This window comes from Pituophis catenifer, unplaced genomic scaffold (genome assembly GCF_029215685.1).
Source record: "Pituophis catenifer annectens isolate HBS135680 unplaced genomic scaffold, rPitCat1.0.hap2 SCAF_11, whole genome shotgun sequence".
NCBI classification, from domain to species: Eukaryota; Metazoa; Chordata; class Lepidosauria; order Squamata; family Colubridae; genus Pituophis; species Pituophis catenifer.
The window spans coordinates 27,594,864-27,622,611 of record NW_027256891.1 but is presented as its reverse complement, the minus strand read 5'-3'; the positions used below and the strand labels follow the sequence as shown (position 1 = coordinate 27,622,611).

Below are 27,748 nucleotides of genomic sequence, written 5' to 3'. Positions count from 1 at the left end.
TGCAAAAAAAAAAAAAAAAAGTGCAAAGAATTTTATTTCTTAGTAATTCCAACAAGAAAAGATAATTTAGACTCCAACCAAAGGAGTCTACAGGCAAAACCTGAACCTTAATCGCTTAATCGAAGGGGAGCAACGGAAGTGCAGATTTTAGAAACGGAGCCATGCAAAGCTTATTTCTAGGCCTCTCCAAATGCCATGGGGCAGATCCCCTTCGAGATGCTTCCCTCTAATGGGCCCTGGGGCGGGGAGCTCCTCTGCAGGGAAGGGAGGGGAGGACTCTGAATGGAACTTGGAGGGGTTGGGGTCTCTCTCTCTCTCAAGCCCCCAACGGCTCGAGCAGGCAGGGCCTAAAACAGCTCCCCAAAGGAACAGCAACACTGAAAGAACACAGGGAGTGTGTGTGGGTAGCTTGTAATACTGGCTGCTCTCTTGAAAGGTGGCAATGGGAGAGAGCATCAAAGATGGCACTTCTGGAGTTGTCATGCATCCACTCACACGCCCCCCATTCCTCTTTCCCATTCCCCACGGCTGCATCTCCTTTCCACTTACACACACCCTTGGCAACCACGCTGGAGTGGGTTGGGTGGGCAGAGAGGGACTTGGCAGTCAGGGGTTGCGGCCACAACACACAGACGGAACTGCTCCATCCCTTAAACTGGCCGGTGTGGGGGGGGGGGGGGGCGGGGGGGGCAGAGATTTGATCAAGGCTATTAATCTTTCCTCTACTTCATGACGTTCCTCATTCAACAACAACAACAAAAGATTGTATGAAGTTGGGAGCGAGCTATGAAATCCTGGCTATCACAATATAAACCTGAGATTATTATTATTTCTTTAAAAAACCTTTTTTTTTTTTTGGCAGTTTTACTGAAAAGTTTTTAACTAACACTCTTCTGTAGGATTCTCCATTAAAAACCCTACATGTCATTATTTATCCCAGACGAGGAAAATAATCTTTCAAACATCCACCGACCAACAAATACATTAAAAATGATTACATATCAAATTAAATATGATAAATAAAAGCATATTTACATTTTTTCCGCTAAAAACCAAACTTAATAAATTCAAAGTGTGCAAACTGAAGAACATCCAACATTCAGATGTTAGTCCTTTAAACTTCACGTATTACCAATCTTACAAAAACCTAATATTTAAAAATACGCATTGCATCTATTGAGACGTAAAGAAACTGCAAAAATGTTTTAAGACTAGGAAAAGAGTTATTACACAGGCACTTCACAGGTAAACAATCTACAGTACAACTGAAAAATATTTTGGCACCAATCTAGAATACTGGGGGGGGGGGGGGAATCACACAATTTGTCCTTTATATTGTATACTATTCTGTCATCGCCAGCATACACCCAACTAAAATATTGGAAATGATACATTGGTAAGTGGTGCAAAAAATGAAGGATGCAAATCTTCTCAAAACTGGTCAAACTGTTTCTGTGATGCTTGTCCGGATTTTCTACTACGCTAGAGTGATTTCTGATTATTTTGCAAATGTACATGGAAATGATACCTGTCAAAACATTTAATGCAAATGCCGTATTAAGAGCTGCCTTGCTCCATCGCGTCCATGAAAGGAAAATGCATGTCTCCCCAGATGCCACCAAAAAGCCTGCAACGGGTTATGCTGCCCCACCGTCAGCCTTTCTCAAAGCTCCTGTGCCTGGTTTCCTGCTTAAAGGTGTGCTGCGAAATCTAAGAGGAATTGGGATGCAGTCAAATGCTCCTTTAAAAAGTCCGTTAAAAAAAAACGAAGGCTTGACGGATGGCTGCGGGGCAAACGGACGGGTTCTACCTGGGAAGAGAATCTGACGGCCTCGAAATCTCTTATGGCTCTCGTGGTAAACAAGAAAATAGGATTATTATTTTTTTTAAACGCTCCCAGGGAATTGTCAGCTGAAATCCCGGTTCCCAACACACAACCCAGGAGCCCTGGACAGCCCTGACGGCGAATGGCTTGGGAGGTTCCCCTGGACGGAGTCGAAAGGCCTGGGATGGGTCCAACAGGCGCAGTGGCGGCCCGTTCCTTCCGCAGGGGTCCCGTTACAGGCAGGACAGCTGTGAAGCTTTGGAAGAAGGGATCTCAAGCAGAGCCTGAACCGTGAGTCCAACTTTGACCAGTCCTCTCTCTTCCAAAATGTGATGGGGCAAGCAGAGTCTTTCCTGGAAAAGGAAGAGACCCCAACATCAGATTCTCACACGGAAGAAAACCCGAAGTCAAGCGACATAGGAAAAGACCTTCCTTTAAGGGGGTGATTCAAAGACCAAGGTTCCAAAGGAGGAGGACCCAAGGCACCCTCTAAAGCAGGGCTCTCCAACCTTGGCAACCTTAAGCCTGGCGGACTTCAGCTCCCAGAATTCTGAGAGTTGCCAAGGTTGGAGACCCCTGCTCTAAAGGGCATGACTTTCTTTGGGACACAGATGTCCACCACTACCGGCGTTGTTAAGCACCTCAGCAATTTACCTGTGCCACGCCAAGTTTTTTGCAAGCGTCCAGGAAATTTTCAACATTTCTTCGGCATTTTGCCATACTGAGCTTAGGCTGTTGATAGAAAGAGAGAGAGAGAGAAACAGAACCGTCAAGAGAAATAATTCAACCAAGGAGCAGAAGAAGAAAATCAGCTCTGTCTAGTCCTAAGATTAAGAGAGATTTACTTCAAAGCAGGGGTGAAATCCAGCAGGTTCTGGAGAACCGGTAGCGGAAATTTTGAGCAGTTCGGAGAACCGGCAAATACCACCTCTGGTTGGACCCAGGAGTCGGGAGGGAATGGGGATTTTGCAGTATCCTTCCCCTGCCACACCCACCAAGCCACGCCCACAGAACCAGTAATAAAAAAAATTGGATTTCACCACTGCTTCAAATGCTGGTCTGGAGCTCGTCTGGACTTAGGGAGGCAATGCACGCAGCTCACTCACCACAGCTGGTGATGGGACGTGAATGCTGGCCACAGAGCGTGGTCTGATGTGGTTGGCCAGGTGGCAGAGAACCACCCCATCCATGAGAGCGGCTCCGATATCCTCGGGCAAGCTGACCTTCAACCGCGACTCCAAGTTCTAGGGCGAAGGAGACGCACTCAAGGTCAAAAGCCAGCTCCCCCAGGAAAGCAACCTGCAGCCTCAACACCCATCCCACTGAAGGAGGACTCTCCAGCTTTGGCAACTTTAAAATCCTGTGGACTTCAACTCCCAGAATTCCCCAGCCAGCGTTGCTGGCTGGGCAATTCTGGGAGATGAAGTCCACAAGTTGCCAAGTTTGGTGAGGCCCCTGCATGAAAAGAAACTTACACTGCGCAGTTGCTTAATCTGTTCCCTTTCTTCCCGCAGGTGCTCCATTTTCCTCCTCATGGTGAAGCCGGGGTCCACGGTGCTGTAGTCTTGACGAGACCGCCCGAACGCTAAAAAGGGAAGCAGGCCGTTGAAAACGACGCAGAGAACGGCTCGCGCACAATGCTTCTTGCTTGCACCTCCCTCCCTCCCTGGGCAGAATTTGTGCAAAGGAACAAAAACAGGCATTCTAATCGATAAACTCCTTTTCCTTGTGTTGAAACGAAGGGCTCTCGTTCGGTGTGGGAAGAGAAATTTCCAGCTGGACGTGATTTAGGCCATCCACTCCATACTAGCCCAACTCCCTTGATCCAGGAATGGCAGTCCAAGATCCCGCAGCGTCCCAGGGGGTCTCCATGCTCAGGCGGTGGGGGCTGCAAAGCAGGGTCTCTAGAACCGAAGGACTGGCCCTGCAATGCCCTGGCCCAGTTGGCAAGGCAGCTGCTTGGTCTTCTCTTGCTTTGTTCTCTCTGCCCTGCCTGTCACTTAACAGTCTTCCCTTTCTTCTAAACTCAACCTCTCTGTCCTCCGACCCTCCCAATCTCTGTTTTAAACACCCCCACCCCATCCCAAGGCCTGGAGAACGGTTGCAGGATTTGGGTTTGGCTAGTCCAGAGAAAAGAAGGAATAGGGGTGACACGATAACAGTGTTCCAGTATCTGAGGGGCTGCCTCAAAGAAGAGGGGGGGGGGGTCAATCTATTCTCCAAAGCCCCTGAAGGCAGGACAAGAAACAACGGATGGAAACTCATCAAGGAAAGACGCAACCTGGAATTAAGGGGAAACTTCCTGACAGTGAGGACAAGTCACCAGAATTGAGGAACAGAAGTTGTGGGTGCTTCATCGGTGGAGGTTTTTAAGAAAAGACTGGACAAATGGTATAGGGCAGTGTTTCTCAACCTTGAAAGCTTGAAGATGGGTGGACTTCAACTCCCAGAATCGCCCAGCCAGCAGCTGGGAGTTGAAGTCCACCCATCTTCAAGCTTCCAAGGTTGAGAAACACTGCTATAGGGTTTCCTGCTTGAGCAGGGGGTTGGACTACAAGATCTCCAAGGTCCCCCCCCCCTCCCTTCCAGCTCTATTCTGACTGATTGAATTACAGTCCTCACCTGATCGGGGCTTCAGTCCAAAAGGGCCATGAGGACTCCCGTCTGCCCGGTCATAATCCTTGAAAGGAGGGAGGAGAAGCAGAGCTGTTAGATGCCACAGAGGGCACCCCAAGGCATGCAAGCGTCAAGAATCCAGGGACTTTGGGCTCAGCTGGAAAATCGCTATGCAGGGAAGATATTTTGCCATTTCCCAGTATGGAGAAAAAGAGCCTGGATGCCCACTGCCTTTTGGCCACAGCAGGGGGAATTCCTGAGAAAGGGGCACTCACTGCTTATAAAAGTTCAATTTAGTGCCAGGACCAGAGAGCTTCAAGGAAGCGGGAGGGGAGACATTCTCTAGAAAGGTCCCCCCCCAAAAGCCCTTTGATGACATGATTCTTAAAGATGGAAAGAGTTCAGAAACTTTGCTTCTTCTTCCAAGCATACGTTACACCCCTTCCATAATATATTTCCGATCACGCTTGGAGTGAGCTTCCATTCTACAGGCAACACCAATTACACCAAAACTGCATGTCGCGGTTAAAATCCACTTTGTGATACTAACAAAAATAGACAGACAGAGAGACAGAGAGAGACTTGTACCTCGGATGACACAGGAGACTGTGGAGACACATTAGCATGATCACTGTCTTGCTACAAAAACAAAACAAAACCAAAAAGGTGGAAATTGTAAGATGAAATGTTTTAAAACGAAAAGTTTGGTCAGACAATACATTAACGTGTGTGTGCGCGTACAAACACATATTTTCCCAAACAGAGGCACGCGGCTAAACTTATGGAGATGCTTCAGACTTCTCAGGCTTGGGGATGCCCAAAGAGGGACCTCTGAATGTGATCTCCTTGCAGGAGGGCAGCTCTCTGGGCTAAAAGATCAGAGGGACCTCTGGGGCAAACGGGATTCCATCTTCGGTTAACGATCAAAAGGAGTCCCTGCCTTTTCCCTCTCATTGGCTAATCAGAAAAGGGACTATTAGCCTGTCTCTGTTTTTCTGCTGCCGTAGCCTATAGACGGCTCTCGTAGCATCTGCTAAGAAACTTTGCTGGCCCAACATCTACATCTACACTTGTCCTTGCTTACATGATAAGTAGCTTAAAATGTGAGATCAGTTCCTCCCTCATCTGCCTAAATTTCTCCCAGATTTATTTCTGGGAGATAATATCTAAATTTCTCGCAGATCAGATCTTCCTTATTTCTATGCCTGGTTATTTATTAAAGTATGTATAATCTGCCCTTCAGCAGACCCCAGGGTGGCCCCCATTTCATAGAAACCAACGTTTAAAACAGGACAGAGCACTGTAAAAATCAGGAGATCATTTAAGACCGGTTCCTGGCTAGGTCAAGGGAGACATTCAGGAGACTCCATGCATCTATGAGATTATCAAGCCGTGTTGAATTCATGGGCTGTTGATGTAAATTATGCTCAGGCATTATTTCTTCGAGAGGGAAAGGGAACAACTTTGCATGGGAACATTGGGAGGAGAATTTAAAGAACAATGTTACAGAATCCTCCATTTCCACCGTTAAGTTTCAGTTTGTCTTCCACTCCTCACTTACCTCATCGTTTTCATTTCCACTGGAGCTCTTCCGCGAAGACTTGTACTGAAAAAGAGACAGATTTCGGAGCCTGTTTGTGTTTAATCACTTCGGACTCTGAGTTTCATCCTCTCGCCACGTAACCAATCCATCCTGAGACAGAGACCCGGGGCCATTCTGGCATGGCGGCAGAATCTTAGGGAGCTCTCTTGGAGGCTTAAAATGCTAGTTAAGAGGCAATGCGTAACGCTTAGGCTCGGTGACCAGGATAATAAACTGGATTTGGCTTCCCAGAGGAGGAACTGCATGGCTGACAAGCTCTCTAGAGAGAAATGTTTATTCCCAGAATAATCCCAGCTGCATTTCCTTAAGGATAAACTCTGCTACGCTCCAAATAATGCATCCCCTAGCAGGCGACCTTAGTTTGCGCTCTTCGCCTATTACAGCAGGCCTGTATCTCGAGGCTTTGCAGACCCCACCATAACAAGCTCTCTGTCCCTTATGCAAAGGACCTGCAGAGGCAGAAGGCTCAACCACCCGCTCTCTAGATGCCCTGCGGCTGCAAGTTCCAGAGTTCCCACTGGGCCTGGCCAGAGTCAGTGGTGGGTTTCTACCGGTTAGCCCTGGTTCGGGCGAATCGGTAGTGACGGCAGTGGGAAGCTCCGCCCATCCGCCATCAGGGATGCTCTGTGCATACGCAGAAGCACCGCGCACACGCGCCCCCCAGTTCCAAACCGGTAGCAAAGGTAAGAGGAACTCACTAACTGGCCAGAGTCCATATTTTTGCTACCCCTGTAAAAAAAAAATTCTGCACTAAACTCCAGGCCTTCTCTGACCCTGAGGAGAAAGTTCCTGAGCCAGGTGTGGTGAATTCTTCCCTGGCTTCGTTTTACCCAGAGCAGACTTTGCCCTGGGGGGCCAAACTTAAGAATTTCATGGGAGAAACAGATCTAAGGATCAAAGGATCACAGAACCACCTTGGGCAAAAAGTGGCTTGGATCAGGGGTGTCCAACCTCAGTGACTTAGTGGACTTCAACTCCCAGAATTCCCCAGCCAGCTTGTTGCCCTTCTCACGCATCCTCCCTGCGTCAACTGACAAGGCTGGGCTCACAAGGCCTCCTGTTTTCCAGTTCCTCTGTCGAAGCACGCAGCCGCTGTACTCGGCCAGAGACAAACAAACGGAAAGGGCTCCGTGCCCAGAGAAAAGAAGGCAGGGCTGCCCCTTCGTGGGAGGCTTCTCCTGACGGCTTCCTGCTGCTTTCCCTTTCTCGTGGCAGACAGAACCGCAGTCAGAGGCTTCTCAAGGATGCTCTGGACAGGAAATGCCAAGACAGCTGTGGGCGCTGGGGATGGTTGTGCCAGGGGAGATCAGACACACTGCAAGCATCGCTCAGTGGCTGAATCCAGATAATGTTGATCCAAAGCCAGACCAACCGAGAGCAGAGATTCACAGGAATTCGAGTAAGTCAGAATAAGGCTGTGAGAGAGATCTCATGAATGTCACAAGCACAGAGCCATCCATTGGATGGATACGGCACTTCTGGCCTTGGTCAAAAACAGCTGATGCTCACCAACTATTATCCCTCCAGCCCAGGGGTGAAATCCAGCAGGTTCTGACAGGTTCTGGAGAACCGGTAGCGGAAATTTTGAGTAGTTCAGAGAACCAGCAAATACCACTTCTGGCTGGTCCCAGAGTGGGGAGGGAATGGGGATTTTGCAGTATCCTTCCCCTGCCACGCCCACCAAGCCACACCCACCAAGGCACACCACGCCCACCAAGCCACGCCCACAGAACCGGTAGTAAAAAAATTTGGATTTCACCTCTGCTCCAGCCTCCTCCTAGACCCGTTTCTATTGTGTGTATTATTCTGTATGCCAGAGATCGATCTGATCTTTCAATGTAAATACTACCCTTAAAGTATTTTGAGGCGCTTCCTATTTTACAATAATCCTTGGAAACCACCTTCAATTCCATCAAGGCTTGGCTTGCATGAGAAAGAAAAAAAAAAAAAACCCTGCCAGACAGATTTTTAAAATTTCAGTTATCAGGTCTAACTGAGCTTGCTGTTCAAGGCAGAAAAACTAGGTTGCTTGCAGGCATTTTAAAAGGCAGGATGTGGTTCTGTCTGGGACTGGAAACCTTTTATGGACTGAAAAAGGCAACCAAAAAAAAAGTACAGTACGTGAATTGTGGGTTTGATTAGGGGAGTTATGATGTAAACTCAAAAGAGAGAAGATAAAATTCAAACACATTTATAATTGCTGTAAAGAACACTGTGGGCCATTTTTCTCTTTTACTTCTCTATTCTTTTCCAACCAATTCCCTTTTTCTTTTAAAAAATTTTATTCTGTTAATTTTTTTTCTTAGGAAAATAATTACAAACATGACTTAAGTTGCTTTTAGAGGTTTCTGAAACACTTTCTTTCTAAGGGCAGAAATGGTTTTATTTTCTTAGGCTGATATTTGGTTTGTTGGCACACAGAGAAAAAGGGGGGCCTACCTTGAAATACTCCCTCCTGATCTGCTTGCTTCGCCGCCTTTCCTCGTTCTGCCAGATGACCGGCTGCACATCTGGCCAACGTGGGCCGTCCGGGTGGCCCTTCTGATTTTCCAGAGACTGCAGAGAGAAAACAAACTGTAAGGCTTTGAGTCTATTAAGTTTACCAGGATCGCCCCAAATCTCCAATGAAATGAGCAGTGCTTTTCCTAAACTAGCCTTCCAGCTTTTTTGCCATCAAGGCGATCACAAATAAATAAAATTCAGAAGGCAGGGGAGTCACGGATATTTTGCACGCGTGGCGTTCACTCAGGTTCTCTGCTAAACTTATTGCTCAAGAGCGATTAAGAGCTTTCATTGCCAATCAAGAACAGGAGCAGCCCTTGCAAAGAGTGGAAATGGAATAAAAACATGTCCACAATCCAATCAGCATTTACACTGAGAGTGTTATACAGCTGGCAAGGCTTAATTCTACTTCACTTTATTATTAAATCAAAGTACTGACATTTACAGGAAAAACTAGTGACTAGTTGATATATTGTTCCATATATTGATCTACCTATTCTCTGATAAATTGATGCAATTCATGAATTCACCCACTTAATAAACGTTATACTGCATAATTGCTTTGAATTAAAAGTCTATAAATGCCACAAAGGGTATGACTCTAGAGGCAATCTGCAGAAATTCCACTGCAGATCTCATTGCTGGCACAGGACAACTGTGGTTTTTACCTGGAGCACTAAATGGCTGAGGGGAAAATGCATAAATACCATGTTTCCCTGAAAATAAGACCCTGTCTTATATTTTTTTGAACCCTGAAATAAGCACTTGGCCTTATTGCCATGCACTCAAAAGCCCGATTGGGCTTATTATCAGGGGGTGTCTTATTTTGGGGTAAACAGGGTGTGTCCAGCAAAATAAGGCAAATGGTGAAGCATTTCGGGCTGCATTTCTTCATCCAACGTTATTAAAAACTGCTGGACTTGACAAGCTTCCCTCATAACAAGCTGATCAGAATTTGGGGGCAGTTGTTCAAATGCTCCACAACGGCAGAACGTCACGCAATCTGTCACAACTACCGCACAGCACAACAGATGGCGCAAAGGAATCCCACCCAATTATCTGGCGCCAGGCGTACTTTCAACAAGCGAAGGCGGCTCATTTGCAACCAAAGCTATAAAGAGCGATCACACATGGTAGCGAAGAAACATTTGCGATGAACAAGCCGAACAATTACGGCTGCCCAGGGAGAGATGCGGGAGGATTTCACGTCTCTGCATTACCTGCCAGCTGCAGGGGGAAGACGGAGAATTTGCTTCGTCTGCAGAAAGGCTGCACAAAAAAATAAAAATAAAAATATAACAAAACATAAAGTTGTTAGCTTAAAAAAAACCCCAACCCATCTCTTTCTTTCTTTCTTTCTTTGTTAAACGTGTACGGCTCTTCACTCAAAATGTGCAACTTTTCTCAGTTTCTTGGGACCACAGGAATAAATTTCTAATCTGACATGAAATACTACCAATATGTATTTATAACCAAATAATCTGTGCATTGTAGGACTCATTTTAAAAAAATCCCTAAGAAAAAGCACAAACAATGTGGGAAATTATAAAATTTTAAATGCTCACAGTAAAGGAAGTATTTTTTTAAAGAGGTCAGATGTAACTCCTGGGAGGTGTAGTTTTTCTCGTTTCCTCCTTTTCAATAACAACAGGATCTCAGGGTCTCCCTCAGGCCCACCAGGGTTGTTCCATGGCCCCTCTAAAGGCCAACTTCTCCCCTTACGAGCTTTGGTCAGCCAAATTTTCTATTGCGGGGCACAGGGAGTGCTCTGCTACAGAAAAACACCCCTTAATCCATGTTACTTTCGCAGGATTACTTCTCTTTGGGGCATCAAGAGATCTGGAAAGGTGGAACACAGGTGCGTTCCTCCGGATGAATAAACGGAGTGAGGCAGCAACGCTAATTGTTTTCTCAAACACTCCAAAGCAGAGAAAGGTGTTTGAAACGTGGCAGGAATTCTTAAATTACAAATGTTTAAGCAAAGGTTCTGCCCAAAGAGCGGGCTCTCAAAGGCGGGGAGAAACCGGAAGGAAATTCCAACTTCCCACCGAGAGGACCGAACCCTTTCCTGTCAGCCCCAAACCATAAAAATCTGCTTCCTTTAACACAGTGAAATCTTATTCAGACCATTTGTGTGAAAGGATTTCTGGGCTGCACCAACCTCACCGCTCTGGATTCCCTGCAGTCGGATCAGTTTTCAAAGAGTAACGGGGGCCCCTCCAGACCCCCACCCTTTGTTTCGGCCCACCTCTGCAAAATCTTTTCACACAACAGGTTCACACAAATGGCTTCAATCTATTTCCCCCCCACTGCCTAAAGCCCCGTCCATACCTTTTTTCTGTGTCCACAGTCTGTTTTGGCCGGTTTCTTGTGCTTGTTGGGGTGGAGTGATTCAGAAGCCTAAGAACCAATAAAAATGCCCCCGAATGACACACAGGCTCACGTCAGCAGCCTCAGCTCTGGTCTGGTCTGATCTGAGGTTTCCTTCTGCTGAGCTGAGCTCCTGCAGCCTTAGCTGAGGACGGCCCTTCTCCCCAGTCTCCGGTGAAGCCCCCGGCTGGGCTGCCATTCCCTGGTCAAGCTGAGGTTGCAGGGGCCGTCTGGGAAAGGGACTCGAGAAGGAGCAAAGTCACGAGCGAAGGAATAGCAAGGAAAGACAGTCTGGAACCAGGAGTGTGACAGGAAAGGCGGAGAGAAATGAGAAGGAGCTCCCTCAGCAAAGGTTGTCTGAACCGGATCCCACCCTAGTCAGGGCAGAAGAGTGGCAGGAGGGTTGAGTGTCTTCCATCTGGGCAGGGGGCTTCCCAGATGACTAGCAGGGTCATTCTCTCCCCCCCCTCCAGGAAATGGCCCGGAGTGCATCACTGACCCCCGTGTCTCCTTTTCTTCAAATAACGCCAAAGACTCTTTTACACAAAAGCGGCTTTCATCTACCATGGAACAGCACCTTAAGGGTCCGGAATTTGGTTTCCAGGTAACCATTCAAGAGAAACGCATTTCACACTCTGGGCTGCAGATCCCTCCAGATCCTTCTCAGAGGTGGGCGTTTTTCCAAGGTACTGTTTAACCGGGGAATCCCTGAAATGGGGATTTCCACAGGTGTGGTCACCAAAGTTAAGGCGGCCAACGTGACGGTGCAATTGAGGCCCCTGACTGTATTGTAGCGACTGCCCTTTTGACCGCACACAGAGGAGGATCCCGTTCTTATGACAGAGGCAGACAAATACTTGGAAATAAACAAAACAAGTTTGCCTTCCCGGAGTTGTGGTTGCGTCGTCACTGGAGGCTTTTAAAAATAGACTGGACAACCCTTTGAGCGGGTTGGCATAAGGTCTCCTGCCTTGAGCAGGGGGTTGGACTGAGGTCCCTAGCAGTCTATGTTCTAAGATGGCCACCAGGCTTCTTAGGGGAGTTTAGGGCACCCAACCTTGGGGCTTTTCTTCCATTTTCCTCCTCAGACTTTCCCGTTACACCAAAACTGTTATCCAAAGGGTTGTTATGGGCTGGGCTCCCACATGATTGTGTGACATCCCCAGGCCTTGAGTCCCAAGTACCTTGAGGCGCGTCCTGCCACCCTGGTCCTCTGGAAAAGCTTTTCACTGAAGGAAGCTCTATAGCTTAAGGGCCTCCGTCTGAATTCGTGTGCCACGTACCCCAAGATGGAGGAAGGGAGCCGTGAAGAGTGACAGGAGAGCCGTTAGTAAAGTCAGCGGAAGAGAGAAAGAGGAGAGTGTAACACAGTTAAGGCAAGAGAAGACAAAAAAAGGTTTTACGGCCAAGCTGTGGAAGATAATCCTTCGAAGAGGCCAGGAGCTTTTTGAGTAGGGCAAATGTCACAGGCTTTCGGGATCCATTTCAGCAAAGGACCGAGGTGCTTATTTTAAAAGGTAGAAGCCAGATTAGCCCTAAACCAACTTTTCTTCCTTCAGATCATCCTCTCCCAGCTTGGACGGGACAAGTTTTCAAGATGTCATGCAAATACATGGGAAGACCCCCACCGATGTCCCCTGCTTCCGGTGGGACCCACAAGCGTCCTACCTGTTCTTCTGCTCCTGTTGCAAAAGCTGGGCTGCAATTTTCCTCAGGTCGGTCACCTCCTTCAGGTCATCGTCTTCTTCTGCCAGGGCCTTTTCTTTCTGAATACTAATCAATCAATCAATCAATCAATCAATCAATCAATCAATCAATCATCTCGTTGGATAATGTTAGGCTTTCCCAACCTTGGCAACTTTTAAGATGTGTGGACTTCAACTCCTAGCATTCCCCAGCCAACATAGAATTCTGGGAGTTGAAGTCCACACATCTGCCAAGGTTGGGGAAGCGTGATTAGATACGTCTGCCAAACAGATCCTCTGCGTGAATGGTCCCCAGTAGATCACCCGCAAACCCTGCCGGGGTACTGTCAGGGACCCACCTCTTCTCCTCTCGCCAATCTTCACGTGGGTCACTCTTCTGTGGCTTCTCAGCTGACTTGCCTCGTTCCTTACACAGCACATTGGAGGTAGAGGAAAGAGGGGGAAAAAGCATAATGTGTGTGCGCGCAGAAATCACTTTTTTAAACTTTAGATCTAGAAAGTCTCCATGACTCATTCACTTTGCCTTATTACTTTTAAGACGTGGCTACCTTAATGTAAGAGACAGATGATCCGGTCTGGGGATCTCCTTGGTCACATGCAGCCACATCCTCTGAGCTAGGATCCAGGTAATCACACACATCGGGGTCTAGGGATTTGGTTAAAAAGGAAAAAGGATATATGGTTAGATTGACTGTATAAAAGCTTCTAAGGCTCTCAAGCAGGTTTTTCTCAATCTTTGTAACTTTTAAGACGTGTGGTCTTTCTCCCCAAAACCACCAGGACGTGGGATTTTACCTTTATGCAACTCGGGTTTGTTCCCTAGCAACTGATTGTCATTTCGGAGCGTCTGTTCCCTTGTCGATTCCGACACCTGAGAATGGAGGCTGACCGTGTCATCATCGGATGGCTGAGGAAATACAGTGGAATAGGTACATCACAAATCCTTTGCATTTGTCTTTCATTGCAAAACCACCTTCGTCTGACTCTGGGATCCCAACCAGAGCCCTTCTGAGGAGGAAGTGCCCTTGTTCCTTTCATGGAGCATCCAAGTCAGACATTCATTCAGTTAGTAAATAGTTGTCACAACTCACAACACATCCAGAAATGCTTCAGTTGGGTCTAGTTTCATGTGCCTAACGAATAAAAAAAAGATTCAGGGAAATTTGATTCTTTTTTTCTTTTTTGCTATCAAATCTGTAACGTAAGTTAAGGTGGCATTTCCCAGCAACTTGCTCACCAGTCATGCCGTTGAAATTCCTGCACAAGCAGGCCACACAACTGAGAGCTGTGAAATCACAATACACTTGAGGCTGCCAGATTAGGGAAGCCTGAGGTATACAATTTCACTGTGCTTGAGAGTAACTTCTAACACCGTGATGGCAAACCTATGGCACGCGTGCCACAGGTGGCACGTGGAGCCGTATCTGTGGGCACGTGAGCATTGCCCTAGCTTAGTTCCAGCACGCATGCACACGCTGGCCAGATGATTTTCGGGCCTTCCGGAAATTGGGAAATGGGCCGTTTCCGGCCTCTGGAGGGCTCCTGGGGGGGTGGGGAAGGCTGTTTTCGCCCTCCCCAGGCTCCTAGAAAGGCTCTGGAGCCCAGGGAGGGTGAAAAAACGGGCCTACTGGGCCATCGTGTGCCAAAAGTGGGGGTCGCAGGGGGGGTCGCGCACACATTCGCAGGGTGCATTGATTTATGGATTTTGCCAAGCACGCAAGTGACACCCCCCCCACACTCCCCCTGCTTTTGGTACACAACAGCAAAAAGGTTAGCCATCACTGTTCTAACACATCATGTTAATTAAATGGACTGCAAAGATTTATCAGACAATTAATTATCAGGTAGTTCAAGGAGAGAGAGAGAGAGAGAGAGAGAGAGAGAGAGAGAGAGAGAGAGAGAGAGAGAGAGAGATCTCCATCCCAAAACTGATAGTAAAAGGAAAGAAAAACACCCGTTTCTTTCTTTTTCAACAACGTAAAAAAGTGGTGACTTACTTCCGTTGTGGATAATCTTTTATCCCCATTATCACTACCAATTCCAGAGTCTGGGCCGTGGTTTTTATTGGGGTAAAAGTCTTCTATACTGTAATGGAGAAGAACATTGGTTACGGACACTAGGAAACGATTTTCAGTTCCCTTGTTCTAGTCTGCGACGGTAATAAGAGACTGATTGAAATTTTTAGTTCCTCAAAGAATAGCAAACAATTTCCCAGAGACAGGAAATTGAGAGGGGGAAATAAACCTATCCCAAAAGTTCTTTGTTGAAGAGAAGATGTGCTCTGATTTTCTTCGCCTTTGGACTAAAAATATAATGAAATTGGTTTGGCAGTAGATGGCAGCCTTCTCCTTCAGTCGAACTGTTCTGGTTACAAAGAAGAATCCCAAGATCCATTCAAGCCTTCTGGGTATGAGGAAAGCAACACTTAAGTGATATTTAACTTTGGGTGAAGGTAAAGGTTCCCCTCGCACATATGTGCTAGTTGTTCCTGACTCTAGGGGGCGGTGCTCATCTCTGTTTCAAAGCCGAAGAGCCAGCACTATCCAAAGACATCTCCGTGGTCATGTAGCCGGCATGACTCAACACCAAAGGCGCACGGAACGCTGTTACCTTCCCACCAAAGGGGGTCCCTATTTTTCTACTTGCATTTTTTTTTACGTGCTTTCAAACTGTTAGATTGGCAGAAGCTGGGACAAGTCACGGGAGCTCACCCCATTATGCGGCACTAGGGATTCAAACCACTGAACTGTCGACCTTTCGATCGACAAGCTCCCTGTCTTAGCCACTGAGTCACCGCATCCCTTTAACTTTAGGTATAGTTAATTCCTGGCTCTGCTCAGAGGTGAGCAAAGACCTGACCCTCCGTCTATGGTTTGGGCCCCCATTCTCTTATTATGGACCCATTCCGTCTTAATCGAGATCTAACATTATTGTATTCCATTCACGATCTCCAAGGAACCCAATCCAGATCCAAACCTATGCTGATTTAGCAGACAAGAGTAAGTCAGTTCAAGACCCCAAAGGACTCCCTTTCTCGCGTTTTGCTGCAGTTCTGAAGACGAGTGGAGCTCCTGGCCCCAGCCTGGCCTGGCCTGGTTCATTTCAACCGACCGTGATTTGGAAGCCCTCCAGTAGCAGGGCCAGCAGTGAGAGATGACCCAGGCCAGGACTGAGCAGCCTGAACCAGTTTAGACGCCATGACAGGCTGCAGCTGGTGGTGTAGGGGCTCTGCTCTCATCCACACAGAAGAGAACAGAGAGGCCGTCCCTGATCCCAGGCCCAGCAAGCTCACTGAGCTCTGTCTTAGCAATGAGGCCTGACGCGCAAGGGGAAGAGAGAAGGCAGGCAGGGGAGGGGAAACTGGGAACACAGCCAGAGGCAGGGCCAGGAATAGGACATTGGATGACGTTCCTGGCGTGACGTGGGACTCAGAAGAGACTCTCGGCGATCACAAATGCTCAGTTTTGAGAAGGAAAGGCAGCTTTACCTGTCGGTGAGCGGCTGAGAAGGGATCCTTCTCCCCAGGGAAGGCAGATCCAGGGAATCCGGCTTCTTATCCATTCTCAGGCATGCTTGGACACTGAGGAACTTAAAAATGTGCACTTTGCCCTTTAAGCAGATCTGTTAAGAAGCAAGACAGGAAAGAAACCAAAACAAAATTTGAGTCAGGTAGGTTGACAAGAAATCCTCTGGAACTCCTTCGCTGCCTTTGATGTGTCTGACTCTGTGTGTGTTTGCGTGAGTGCATGTGTTGACTGATAACAGCTTCACGTAAATCTCCCGAAACTACCAGCCCAACCTGTTCACCAACTACATCCAGGGAGATGGTGAATTAGGAAACAAAACAAGGCTGATTTGGCACACAAGATTTGGCGGTTCCAGGAAAGACCTTCCAGGGCCCCAGAAACAGAGGCCGGCCCCTCTCCGGCTACCCCCGAGGGAACCAGGCAGAAAAGGTGCTTCCATCTGATGACAGGAGCTGACTGAAGGATGAAGCTGAAGGTCCCCGGGATTGAAGAAAAGGGGGATCAACACACCTGGGCCGGCGGGATCTGCATTGGGTTATTATCCAGAACGATGACTTGCAAGTGTCGCAATTTCCGAAAGCCGACGGGGATCTCTGTGACCTTATTACAGGAGAAGTCCAGCTTGACCAAAGGAAGGTCTCCTAATTCTGTTAATTGTAAAGGAGGAAGACATTACGAGACGCGTGTCTAAACTAAAGGTCTCCAATCTTGGCCACTTTATGACTTGTGGATTTCAACCCCCAGAATTCCTCAAGTCAGCCATGCTGGCTGAGGAATTCTGGGAGCCGAAGTCCACCTGTAGTAAAGTTGCGAAGGTTGGAGACCCCTGGTCTAAATGGATTCAAAGGGAGTCTGGAAGAAGATGGAAAACTGCTTACCGTCAGGTAACATGTGGAGATTGTTTCTTCTTAAATTGAGTTCTTTTAACGAGTGCAATTTTCCTATCTGTTGGGGAAGGACCTGGATCTCATTGCAGCTAATGTCCTAAGGTAAGAAACAGAAAACCAGAATGCCCAACAGTTACAACAAGCATTTTCTGACCTGAATGGCTTAACCAAGGGAAGGGGCTTCTTGAAGAGAGAAACGCCTGTTTTGCTAGAAAGGGAAGGAGGAGGATTCTCTTAAAACAGATTTTTGTTCCAAAGGAAAATGGTTTCAAAAGGCATCTCTCTGATGCAGCCAGAAATCAAGCGATGCGGGCTTTGGTCACGCCTTAAGCATGAAGCCAGTTGGATGACTTTGGGCCAGACATGCCTTCTCAGCCCTAAAAAGAAAACAAGGGCAAACCACTTCCAAAGATCTTGCCCAAAACCTGTACGGACACGTCTAGGCATTCACAAGGTTAAACTAACTCAATAGTACCCACCCACCCCCTCTCTCTCTCACACACACACCAACAGAGACAAACCAACAAACACTGACTCAACCAAAGTTAAGAAATCAACCAGATGAGATTTATGAACCTGGGGCCACCGGACTGGAAAGCTTGAAGCCTGCCCGTTACTGTTCTAGGCAACTAATTTTTCTACACAAGGTGTAGTTCAGTGTTTCTCAACCTTGGTAGCTTGAAGATGGGTGAACTTCAACTCCCAGAATCCCCCAGCCGGCAGCGCCGGCTGGGGGATTCTGGGAGTTGAAGTCCACCCATCTTCAAGCTTCCAAGGTTGAGAAACACTGGTGTAGTTCGATTTGTTGAGTGAAGCCAAATGCGTTCAGGGCAACAAAGGACAGAGCAACGGCACGTACCAATTCCATTAAGTCTTTCGACTTCCCAATTTCTTCGGGAATAGACACCAGCTTATTATTGCTGACAACCAAAACCTTCAGTGGCAGATCGAATAGGTATTTTGGCAATGTAGATAGGAGATTTCGGCTAGGGAGAAAGGAAGACATTGGGGGTTAATATCCGGCAGCTATGAATTCTTCATGTTCAAGAGATGCAGAAGCCATTAAAACTACTCTGGGCTCCACTTAAAAAGGACTCGGTGTTCAGCTCTTCAGTTACAAGCCCTGCTGGTGGATCACAATACCCAAACGGCCTTCCCAGCAATGCGTTTCTTCTCGTGTGCGTTCGCGGAAGCAGAATAACTCAGCGTCTACAAAAGCTTGAATCAGGGGTTTAACAGGTCTTTGTAAACTCTTCCCACGTTTTTTTTTTTCCCTCTCTCCTCCCTGAACAATTTTTGTGGAGCTGAGGGGCAGCTTCACTTTTCTCTAATCCTTTTTTCTGCTTTAATTTTTCCTCCTCTGGTGTTAATTTATCATCTTTGCCTTGTTGTTAAGATGTACAGAACCTGAGTTGAACCCATGCACGTGACTTTCTGGGCCTCCTTGCTAGCCTAACGGGAAAGGAGGCACTGTGCATGCTCTAAACCAAAAATAAAACACAGTGGATCCGAGAGCAGCCGCCACAAAACGGAGCAACATTCCTTCCACTGAGGAAAAAAAGCTGTTCTCCAGTTCTGTGGCCAGCTCAGCTGCTTTCCCACCAGAAGTCAAGAGTAGCAGGGTTCTTTTCAGTATTCACCAAACTCCTAGAAACCGAAACTGAAATGTAAAGAGATTACATCCGCATCTCAAACTTCATATTGTGAAGGAGAAATATCAGGAACCAAGGAAGACTCCCTTATACACATTTATCTTCTGGCAATCTCTGGGCTGCAGGGAGCAGCAAATATTTTTGCAGTCCTCTTGAGCAAGAAGGAGCTCTGACGTGAAACTGGGGGAAGAAAAATGCACCTACCTGATATTGAGATATGTTAACATCTGTAGGTTTTTAATGGCTTCGGGGATAGATTTGATGCAGTTGTGATACAGGTTCAAGGTCTCGAGCGGAGCAAACTGCCACACATCTGGAGGGATTTCAGTAAATCTGTTCCTGGAAAGATCTGAAAAGGGAAAGGAGGAGAAGGTGCTCATCCTGAAGGAGAAGACAACGATACCCAACTGGTCATCGGCCGTTGCACAATCCTACAGTTGGAATTAGAGGCTATAAGTTGGAATGGGTTACTTTCTGCTAGGATGCCAAACCCAACACGCAGGTAGAACTAGACCTGTGATGACGAACCTATGGCACACGGGCCACAGGTGGCACACAGAGCCGTATCTGTGGTCACGCGAGCGTTGCCCTAGCTCAGCTCCAGCGCACATGTGTGCACCAGCCAGCTGATTTTTGGGCCTTCTGAGCCCACCAGAAGTTGGGAAATGGCCATTTCCGGCCTCCGGGAAGGTGGGGGAGGCTGTTTTCGCCCTCCCCAGGCTCCAAGAAAGACTCTGGAGCCTGGGGAGGGCGAAAAAACGGGCCTATTGGGCCCACTGGTAACTTTTTTGCCGTTGCGTGCCAAAAGCAGGGGAGCGCGCAGGGTGTGTGTGTGTGTGTGTGTGTGTGTGTGTGTGTGGTGCGCACATGTTCAGGGAGCATCGAATTATGGGTGTGGGCACGCATGTGCGCAACCCCTTCACGCACTCCCCCCACTTTTGGCACGCGATGGCAAAAAGGTTAGCCATCACTGAACTAGACGCTCACCAGGATCTGCCCTTCTAGGAGAAGACAAGAATCCACTACGGTCCACTGCTTTTCCCCAACATTCCCCTCCAGGAGAAGAAACTGGTTCCTCCTGACCAGCAAAGGCCATCTCCATCCTTCCAACTGAACGGAGCCCAACCACTTCGTTTGGCCTCTCCGTTTCTGCCTAGCCTCATCAGCCTCCTCCAGTTGAGTCAGGGTCCCATTATCTTTTTTGAAATAAAACCTTTTGAACACTGCGTGCGCACGGATGGCGCCGAACAGACAATATTATGAAAATCTGCTTGCTGCCACTACTATTCTACAACAGCCTCTCCCGGCAATCTGGAGCCCCATAAAGCCAGCCTGTGAAATAGCCATATTGCCTTTGGAAGACATGCATTTCTTTTCGAGCCTGCTGGTTTCCTAGGCCTCCCGCAAACAAAGGTAAGAGGCAAGAGCAAGAAGTAGAGCCCCGGTGAATGCCAAGCGTTGCAGAGACAAGACGCAGAGCGGGCAATCTTCGCCTTCATCCCTTTGTGTCCTTTGTTGTCACATGCGCAGCTGGCACAGAAAGCGGATTAATCCTTCCCAAAGTCACCGCTTCCCCTTCCTTGTCTGCAGGCCCATTTCATTCCGTCAGGGGAAAAAAGGGGAAGCTGCTTCCCCCGTTTCAGCTACCAAGAATCGGGGCCTTGTATGGGCTTAGAAATCTCATTTACACACAGAGAGAGACACAAAACTTCATGCAATAAAAATACCCTTTGGTAACCCCCCTATTGAAATACTGTCACACCCCTCGAGATATTTCGGTGGGAAAGGTTTATTGGCCATGCTTGACTCTAGCTGCTCTAGTTAGAATAATTTCTAAGAATGGACAAAAACAATGTTCTGACTATATTAACATCAAACCTAAGTATTTTAAAATGCTACATGGAATAAGGAGGCCCTCCAATGGCACGTCCAGAGGCAGACTGAATGCCCACACTGTCGAAGGACCAAGCTAATCTCCAGTTGGGGTCTTTGAATGCTGGCAGTTCCATGGGGGGAACAGGGCAGCTTCAGGGACCCAGTGCAGGCTCCTGTGGGACACAAACACAGATTGCTGTGTGGTCAAGTGGCTTTCTTCTACTGTTGGGTTCCTCCCATCACTGGGGGGCGGGGGGGGGGCGCTGTATCTATTCAACTGCAGGCAACTGTTGTTGAGTACCGTTGAGTGGCTAGGAAAAAATCTGGAGAAGAGGAGAAGCTAGCTGAGGAAAAAGGGTTGCTAAGGGATGTTCACCCACCTAGTCAAACATTCTCCTCTGAGAGCTTTCTAGTGTATGCAGAATAAGAGGCAGAAGCCCTGAACACACAAAACAAACTGCATTTTCCCACTTTGCCTGAAGGAGATCTCGGGGAATTCTTCAGGGATTGAAGGGCTGTTTCTCCTGCTGGACTTCTTCCCACAATTCTGAAAAGTATTGCAGGTTAAAAGTAGAAGTACCTGGGAACACAAATTCCTTAATTCTTCAAATTCTACATATTATTGTTACCGAGATAATAGCCAGGGGATCAGGGGAACAAAAATATAGACATGAGCGGATTCCAAGAATAAATGCCCTGAGTATCTTGTTGCTGCTATCGAAAGATCAACTGGATCTTTCACTCGAGATCCACCAGGTCGACAAAAACCTTCAGCAGGTATTACTCTGCATTTCTCACTGGAGAGACAGCCTTCAAGCTTCTGCCTGTATCTGAATACATCTTTGTCAGGCTCAAGGCTAATTAGCTTGATCGGGTTTTCATTCAACCAATTAAGTTCAGATTTATTCCTTTGCATGGTGCCAAACCTATGAGCCACCAGGATCAGAATCAGAAATCCGTTTAATCTTAGTACTTCTGCAGCAATGAGCAGAAAGAAATAAAAATAAACCACCAGCAATAATATAATTAGGTGCAAACGTTTAATGGGAAGGGGGAAAAAAGATATTGCACATTTTTAGCACAATGCCACGTGCATGTAAATTCAGGAGAAAGTCACATGGATTCAGTTGGGTTCCTTCCTAATAAGGGTGCGTAAAATTGCAAATCACATGCAAATTTGTTGGGAGGTTCTATTTAATATGGCCAGGCTTATTTCTGAAAAATAATATGCACATTACTGATGTTAATCAGGAAAGGCTCGGCTTGATTTGCATTGCATTGCAAGACTGACATTCCACACACAGCAATTTCTGCAATCCAAGTTCCGAGCATTAGTGACACCGATATTATCTTTGTTAAGCAGCTGAATGAAAGCTACTTAGTGGGAAACCGCCACAATAGATTAGGGTTAGGCAGGATGAGTTTGTATCAGTTGTGCCACTCACCCTTCCATGGGACGAGACGTTTGTGGTTGAACAACACAAAAAAGCTGGCTCTACCACCAGCTGCAGAGCTACCTTCCTTCGACTGCAGTTAAATTAAAAGCGCCAAAGTTACGAGGATTGCAGGTTCACTAGCAGTCAACTGGCCAGGAAGTCACCAAAGCCTTCTAGAACTGCCCTCCATCTTTCTTTCAAACGCAGATCCTCGGGCCTCACCTCCCCAGGACAGATACGGAGACCTTTCCATCCACATCCATCAGCAAAGTTCTTGAGACCCTGATGCGACCTTTGCATCTTTACAGCACGCAATGAGAAGGGATGCGAGGTGCCTGCTACCCACTTCGGAAGGAGCTCCTTTCCCGAGAAGCCTCCCTCGCCTTTGTTCCAGAGTAAATCCCCCCCCCCACATTAGTAACAGCTCTGCCATCACGTTCCTAATGCAACCTGACATGCTGGCAAGCAAAGCCTTATAATCCCAGAGAAGGCCTCTTTGCTGCAGGAAGGAACAGGAAGGAAGCGTAATTCTGCACTTTCCCAGATCCCCAGCGCGTTTTCTTCCAGATCAGGCCTTAAAGCGGAGGGAGGCTGGGAACACTGAGGGCAAGCAGCAATGAATGGCCCATTTCTGGGCAGTTTTTGTAATTCTACTTCAAAGTAACATTTTTGGTAAACAGTCCAGCACATTGTTTCCTTTGAAAGCAAAAAATATCACCCCCTAACTCTCTCTAAAATTTGTCCACCCTGAGTGAAGAGGCAGATGTCATTTCCCAAATCTGACATTTTAATTACAGAGAATAATTGTTGTTCCGGGTGCAGATAATGCTGGGAAGCTTCTGGAGTGTGAAAGGAGCTTAAGCAGCTAAATTACAGCTCAGTGCATTAAGTTCAAGGTTGCTTCTCCCTCTTTTGAGGAAGCTAAATTCAGGCTGGATTCTCCCTGGGGTTCAACTGAAGTCTCCCATTGTCAGTTAACACAAAGGGAGGAGAGGCATTTTTAATCCATATCCAGAGGAGAAGCTACCTTAACTCCAAGAAGAAACAAAGAATCTTGTGTGTCTATATGTTCTCACCATGGGCAGCTGAAGCCAGGATTCATTTTTTGGCAGGTGGAGGCCCAGAATCCCAGGACAAACACTTAAAAAAAGCCATAGAGAAGCTTGCCTATTTCTTGACTGTAGAAAGAAGCGGGGTGGGGGGGGGGGTGGGGGGGGGAGGTGCCCCAATTCGTCTTTGCTCTATCATCATCCTGAGCTACAATCTCGACTTACTTACTGTGATCTGTGAAAAAGCTTCAAGGATTATGCAGACGGGGGGCAAACCGAGATTATGGCCCACAGTCTCCCTAACAGAATTATTTAGGAAATTGCACCTGTCGCCCTGAACGGATCTCCTCCTGGAAATCGAAGCCTCTCAGATCCCCAGGGCTCTTTGCAACCTTTTCGCCCACATCCACTATGCCATCTTTGGGGGCCTCCCTTGGACCAATCCAGAGAGGCCCCTTTCTGCAGAAAGTCAGCCTCCTTAGGAGCTTTAAACCAGGGGCTTCTACCCTCTGTCCCCAATGCACGTTTGAGCCGAGATGCTGGTTGTTCTCAGCAAGCTTGCATGCCACTAAAGATCACGTTTCCAAGGACTCAGCTGGTGTTAAATCACGGCGTCAGGCATTTCTTTCACATTTTCTTTGGACGTCCTTCTACCAATCTTTGGAGAGACTCTTTACAAAACTGACATTTTGACAGTTTGGACAGCAAAGGCAACATGTATGACGACCGATTTAACAACGGCTCATGCACGTTCAGGGCGAGTACTTTGACGTCTGCAGGAAGGAAGAACACGTCAGGACTGCCAGCCGTGCCACTGCCCTAGAAGGCCCAGAGATCCGCTTGAGAGCTGCTTGCCTGGCGCAGGGCTCCGGCCTGGCATGCCTCCCACCTCCCGAGCTTTATATCCAAAGGAGGCAGCTCCATCCCTCCACTCTAGCTCACCACTTCATCCCAGCCAGCCTCTAACCGCCGGCAGGGCCTCTGCGTTGCTCTCTGGGCCTTGAGGGGAAAAACTGCCTGCAACGTTCAATTTCGCCTCTCTGTAATTATCAGCCTTCCAAGTCCTTTCAAAAGAAGGAGCCTCCAGGAAGCCACAGTCTATTCCTGAAGAACAAATGAAGACATGGGAAAGGGACCTCTCCCTGCAACAATAAATCTGCCGGCATAATAACTGGCAGCTCTTAGCTTGCCTTTTTTTTTTTTTTTTTTTTTGGCATTCTGCTGGATAATGGTCTTTAAGATTTTGTCTTCAGAAAAAAAAAAATACATTCCAGCAATGCCTTGGATGAGCTCTTCACGGACAGATGCTCCAGGCAAGCCCTTCTCAGCATTTATTCCTACGAGGTGTATATCCCACCTTTCCGTCTGACGGAAGTCTCAAGGGGAGCAAAATAACAAAACGGAGCAAACTTTTAAAAGAGACGCTTCGATAATAAAGTAATTATTAATTCAAACGACCGAGACAAAGATGTCACTGTTGCTGGCAGGATTTCTTCTGGAAGGAGGTTAAGATTAGAAATGAAACAGACTGGAAAACCAAGGAAGTACACTTCAAAGCTACGGAACGGAAATTCATCTGTGTGTCATCCAAGCTTCTCTGCTTATTATTAATGATGTCTTAAGATTTACAGATAGAAGAATTTTGAAAATGGATTTTTACTTCAAGCTAAGCAAGGCCTGATAATACAAGGTTTTAGGCCAAATCTGATTCATGGGGCTTCAGCTATAGTTAAGGGAATCCGAGTTAACTTAGTCAAGATTAGACGGGCTGCAATTGCTGAACCTGAAGATGTCTACGCTCTTAAGCAGTAAGCAAACTTACCAGTAACAATGCAAACCATAATCTAATTCAGTGTCTCTCAACTTTAGCCATTCCAAGCCATCTGAACTTCAACTCCCAGAATTCCCCAGCCAACCATGAATTCTGGGAGTTGAAGTCCAAACAGTTTCAAGTTGCCCAAGGTTGAGAAATCTAATTTTTCATCTGACGCACTCAGGTTTTCAGAGCAAAATTTTTCTGATGTGACTGCAGAACAAATTAGGACTCAACGGAAACCACCAGAGCACCGAGCAAAGTCACTTTTGAGGGACAGAAAAGCAAGAGGATAGATTTAATGTAATTTACATCGCTGAAGGATACCAGGTCCAACTTCGATCCAACTACTGAGGCTCGCATAGCATAACAAAGTGGTTTTGACTCACTTTCTCAATGGCTCCATCGTAACCCTCCTCCGCAGCCAATTTACACCCCACCATAATATCCGTCTATATTAGAGGAAATGGCCACTGAAGGGAGCCTCCTCCCATCTTCGGACTAATCTGCTATTATCCACTCTAATGATCCAGCCTGCTGCTCCCCCTCCCACAATTCCTTTTGCTTAAGCTCTTCTCCCATGACCTGCCTCCCCTCCCCTGTATCCCAAACTACCCCAAGCGCTTCTACCTGCTCACTGCCAACAGCCCACCTCCTTGGGCATAATTCTCCATCTCCTGCCCATAACCTGGGCATGTGATCCCACCCCAGCCCTCTCCTCACTTGCACCGGCCAGCAGAGTGAAATACCCCCTTCCCCCATTTTTCCACTGTCCCACCCCTCGTTCTTGCACACTTTGGAGGCCACCCCCATGGCCACCCTGCCCGCCACACCCTCCCGGCATCCCCCCCCCAAAACGATGCCAGCCCTGTGGGCATTCCAATGCAACTTCGGTTAGGAGGCACCTTATTATCTGTTACGTAGGGCTGCCTTGCCCCCCCTCTTGCAGACCCCAGCCCCTTCCCCCGTCTCTTCCATCCTGGAAACCACCCTCACTTAAACCCCTTCCTCCCCAGATGCTAATATGCATGGGGGGGGATTAGCACCCCTGAAGGCAAGAAATGGTGCAAAACAAGAGCCCCTCCAGCTCCCCCCCAGTTAAAGAGCACAGGAACATAGCCTATACAGTCAGGCAGGGCATGATGGGGCCTGGTCAGCAGGGCATGATGGGTGTTGGTAGAGAATTGGGCAGTACAAGGGGTGATGGGCCTGGGGGCAGCCCTTTCGGGGGGGGGAGGAAGAAATGGGGACTTGGGTTGAGGGGATCTGCAAAGCAGGACATGGGGTGAGACTGGGGATGGGCAGGGAAGTCCCTGGGTGAGGATGATGGGACGAGGTGCCAAAACGGCCAAGGACTCAGACAGGGAGGAAGGGTCTGGTTGTAGGTGGGGATGATGGGTCCTGGGAGAAGAAAGGGGGGAGGGGCTGGGGTTTATGGGACTTGCAGGAGCGGGGATGAGGGGTCCCGGGAGCAGAAGGGGGGGCTGGGGTTGATGGGACCTGCAGGGGCTGAGGCTGGGGATGATGGGTCCTGGGAGCAGAAGAGGGGCTGAGGCTGGGGATGATGGGTCCTGGGAGCAGAAAGGGGGGCGGGGGCTGGGGTTGATGGGACATGCAGGGGCTGAGGCTGGGGATGATGGGTCCTGGGAGCAGAAGAGGGGCTGAGGCTGGGGATGATGGGTCCTGGGAGCAGAAAGGGGGGCGGGGGCTGTGGATGATGGGTCCTGGGAGCAGAAGGGGGGGCTGGGGTTGATGGGACCTACAGGAGCTGTGGATGATGGTTCCTGGGAGCAGAAGGGGGGCTGGGGTTGATGGGGCCTGCAGGGGCTGAGGCTGTGGATGATGGGTCCTGGGAGCAGAAGGGGGGCTGGGGTTGATGGGACCTGCAGGGGCTGAGGCCGGGGACGATGGGTCCTGTGGGGGAGGGGAGGGGCGCCGCGCACCATGGGCCCTCGCTCGTTCGCTCGCTCGCTCACCGGCCTGCGTGGTGTCGCTGAGGTCGTAGGCGGCGGCGGCCGAGAACTCGCGGAGCTTCCTGCCGCTGAGGCAGAGGAGGCCGGAGCTGCCCGCCTCCTCCAGCGTCTTCTCCAGGCTGCGGCCGGGCGAGGGGGCGGCGGCGGCGGCGGCGGAGGCCGAGGAGGCCGGGAAGAAGGGCGGCGTCAGGTGCGGCGGCATCAGCAGCGGGAGCCCCGGGAAGGCCGCGGGGGGCTCGGCGCAGGGGGGCGGCGGGGGGGGGCGGCGGGGGCGGGGGGGGGCGCGGGGGGAGGGGGGCCCGGCGGCGGCAGCGACGACGAGGAACCGCCCCCGAGCCCCCCTCCCGCCCCCCCGCCCCCGCCAACGCCCCCGCCGCCGCCCCCGCCTCCCTCGCTGCTGGCCGCAGGACCTCCGCCTTGACCGGCCGCCATCGCCGCCGCCGCCCCGCCACAATGCTCGCGGCGGCCGCCTCTGCGCAGGCGCGGCGGCGGCGGCGGCGGCGGGGCGCGGCCCGTGCGCAGGCGCGCGTCCAGGAGGCGGGGCCGGCCGGCGGAGGGGCGGGGCCCGGATTGCGCGGGGCGGAGTTTGGGAGTTTATTTCTTTGCTTATTTGATTCGTGCCTTTATTGAATTTATACGCCGCCCATCTCGGCTTCCCCTTCGCCCTTTTGCTCCGATGCACGGAAAGGGGTTGGCTTGGAAAGACGAATTGTGGAAGCGACCGCCGCTGCCGCCTCCGGCTGTCAAAATTCGGGGTGGGGGGGTGGGATTAAAAGTAATTTAATTTTTTTTAATTAAAAAAGGGTAATTAAAAGTCCATTGAAATGTCCCAAAGGTGCTTTCCCCCTCCCCCCACCCAAGAGGCAGCCGGACTTTCTGGTTTTCCTTTGAAGAGGTTTCGCTTCTCATCCAAG

General features: G+C 48.8%; 1 protein-coding gene across 3 annotated transcripts in view; it reads right to left on the bottom strand.

The window, feature by feature from the left end:
• The window catches only part of LRCH2 (leucine rich repeats and calponin homology domain containing 2), a 30,943-nt gene extending 3,894 nt beyond the window's left edge, over nt 1–27,049 (bottom strand). The window contains exons 1-22 of one of the 3 annotated variants that reach the window (XR_011600876.1): nt 26,838–27,049; nt 18,893–19,037; nt 17,896–18,022; nt 17,028–17,133; nt 16,660–16,796; nt 16,110–16,243; nt 14,620–14,707; nt 13,418–13,529; nt 13,171–13,268; nt 12,961–13,028; nt 12,585–12,689; nt 12,101–12,178; nt 10,878–10,946; nt 9,767–9,815; nt 8,484–8,600; nt 6,003–6,047; nt 5,030–5,080; nt 4,448–4,505; nt 3,301–3,410; nt 2,932–3,069; nt 2,480–2,557; nt 1,529–2,178 (exon numbers count right to left, since the gene is read on the bottom strand). Coding sequence is in view for 2 of the 3 variants with exons in the window: in XM_070952062.1 (XP_070808163.1) it covers nt 2,059–2,178; nt 2,480–2,557; nt 2,932–3,069; nt 3,301–3,410; nt 4,448–4,505; nt 5,030–5,080; nt 6,003–6,047; nt 8,484–8,600; nt 9,767–9,815; nt 10,878–10,946; nt 12,101–12,178; nt 12,585–12,689; nt 12,961–13,028; nt 13,171–13,268; nt 13,418–13,529; nt 14,620–14,707; nt 16,110–16,243; nt 16,660–16,796; nt 17,028–17,133; nt 17,896–18,022; nt 18,893–19,037; nt 26,838–27,036 (2,232 nt within the window). In the remaining variant the exon portion in view is untranslated. Of the gene's footprint in view, nt 1–833; nt 2,179–2,479; nt 2,558–2,931; nt 3,070–3,300; nt 3,411–4,447; nt 4,506–5,029; nt 5,081–6,002; nt 6,048–8,483; nt 8,601–9,766; nt 9,816–10,877; nt 10,947–12,100; nt 12,179–12,584; nt 12,690–12,960; nt 13,029–13,170; nt 13,269–13,417; nt 13,530–14,619; nt 14,708–16,109; nt 16,244–16,659; nt 16,797–17,027; nt 17,134–17,895; nt 18,023–18,892; nt 19,038–26,837 lie in introns of those variants that run through there. The other 2 variants (XM_070952062.1, XM_070952063.1) reach the window with 2 other exon arrangements.
• Between the last annotated feature and the right edge of the window lie 699 nt (nt 27,050–27,748).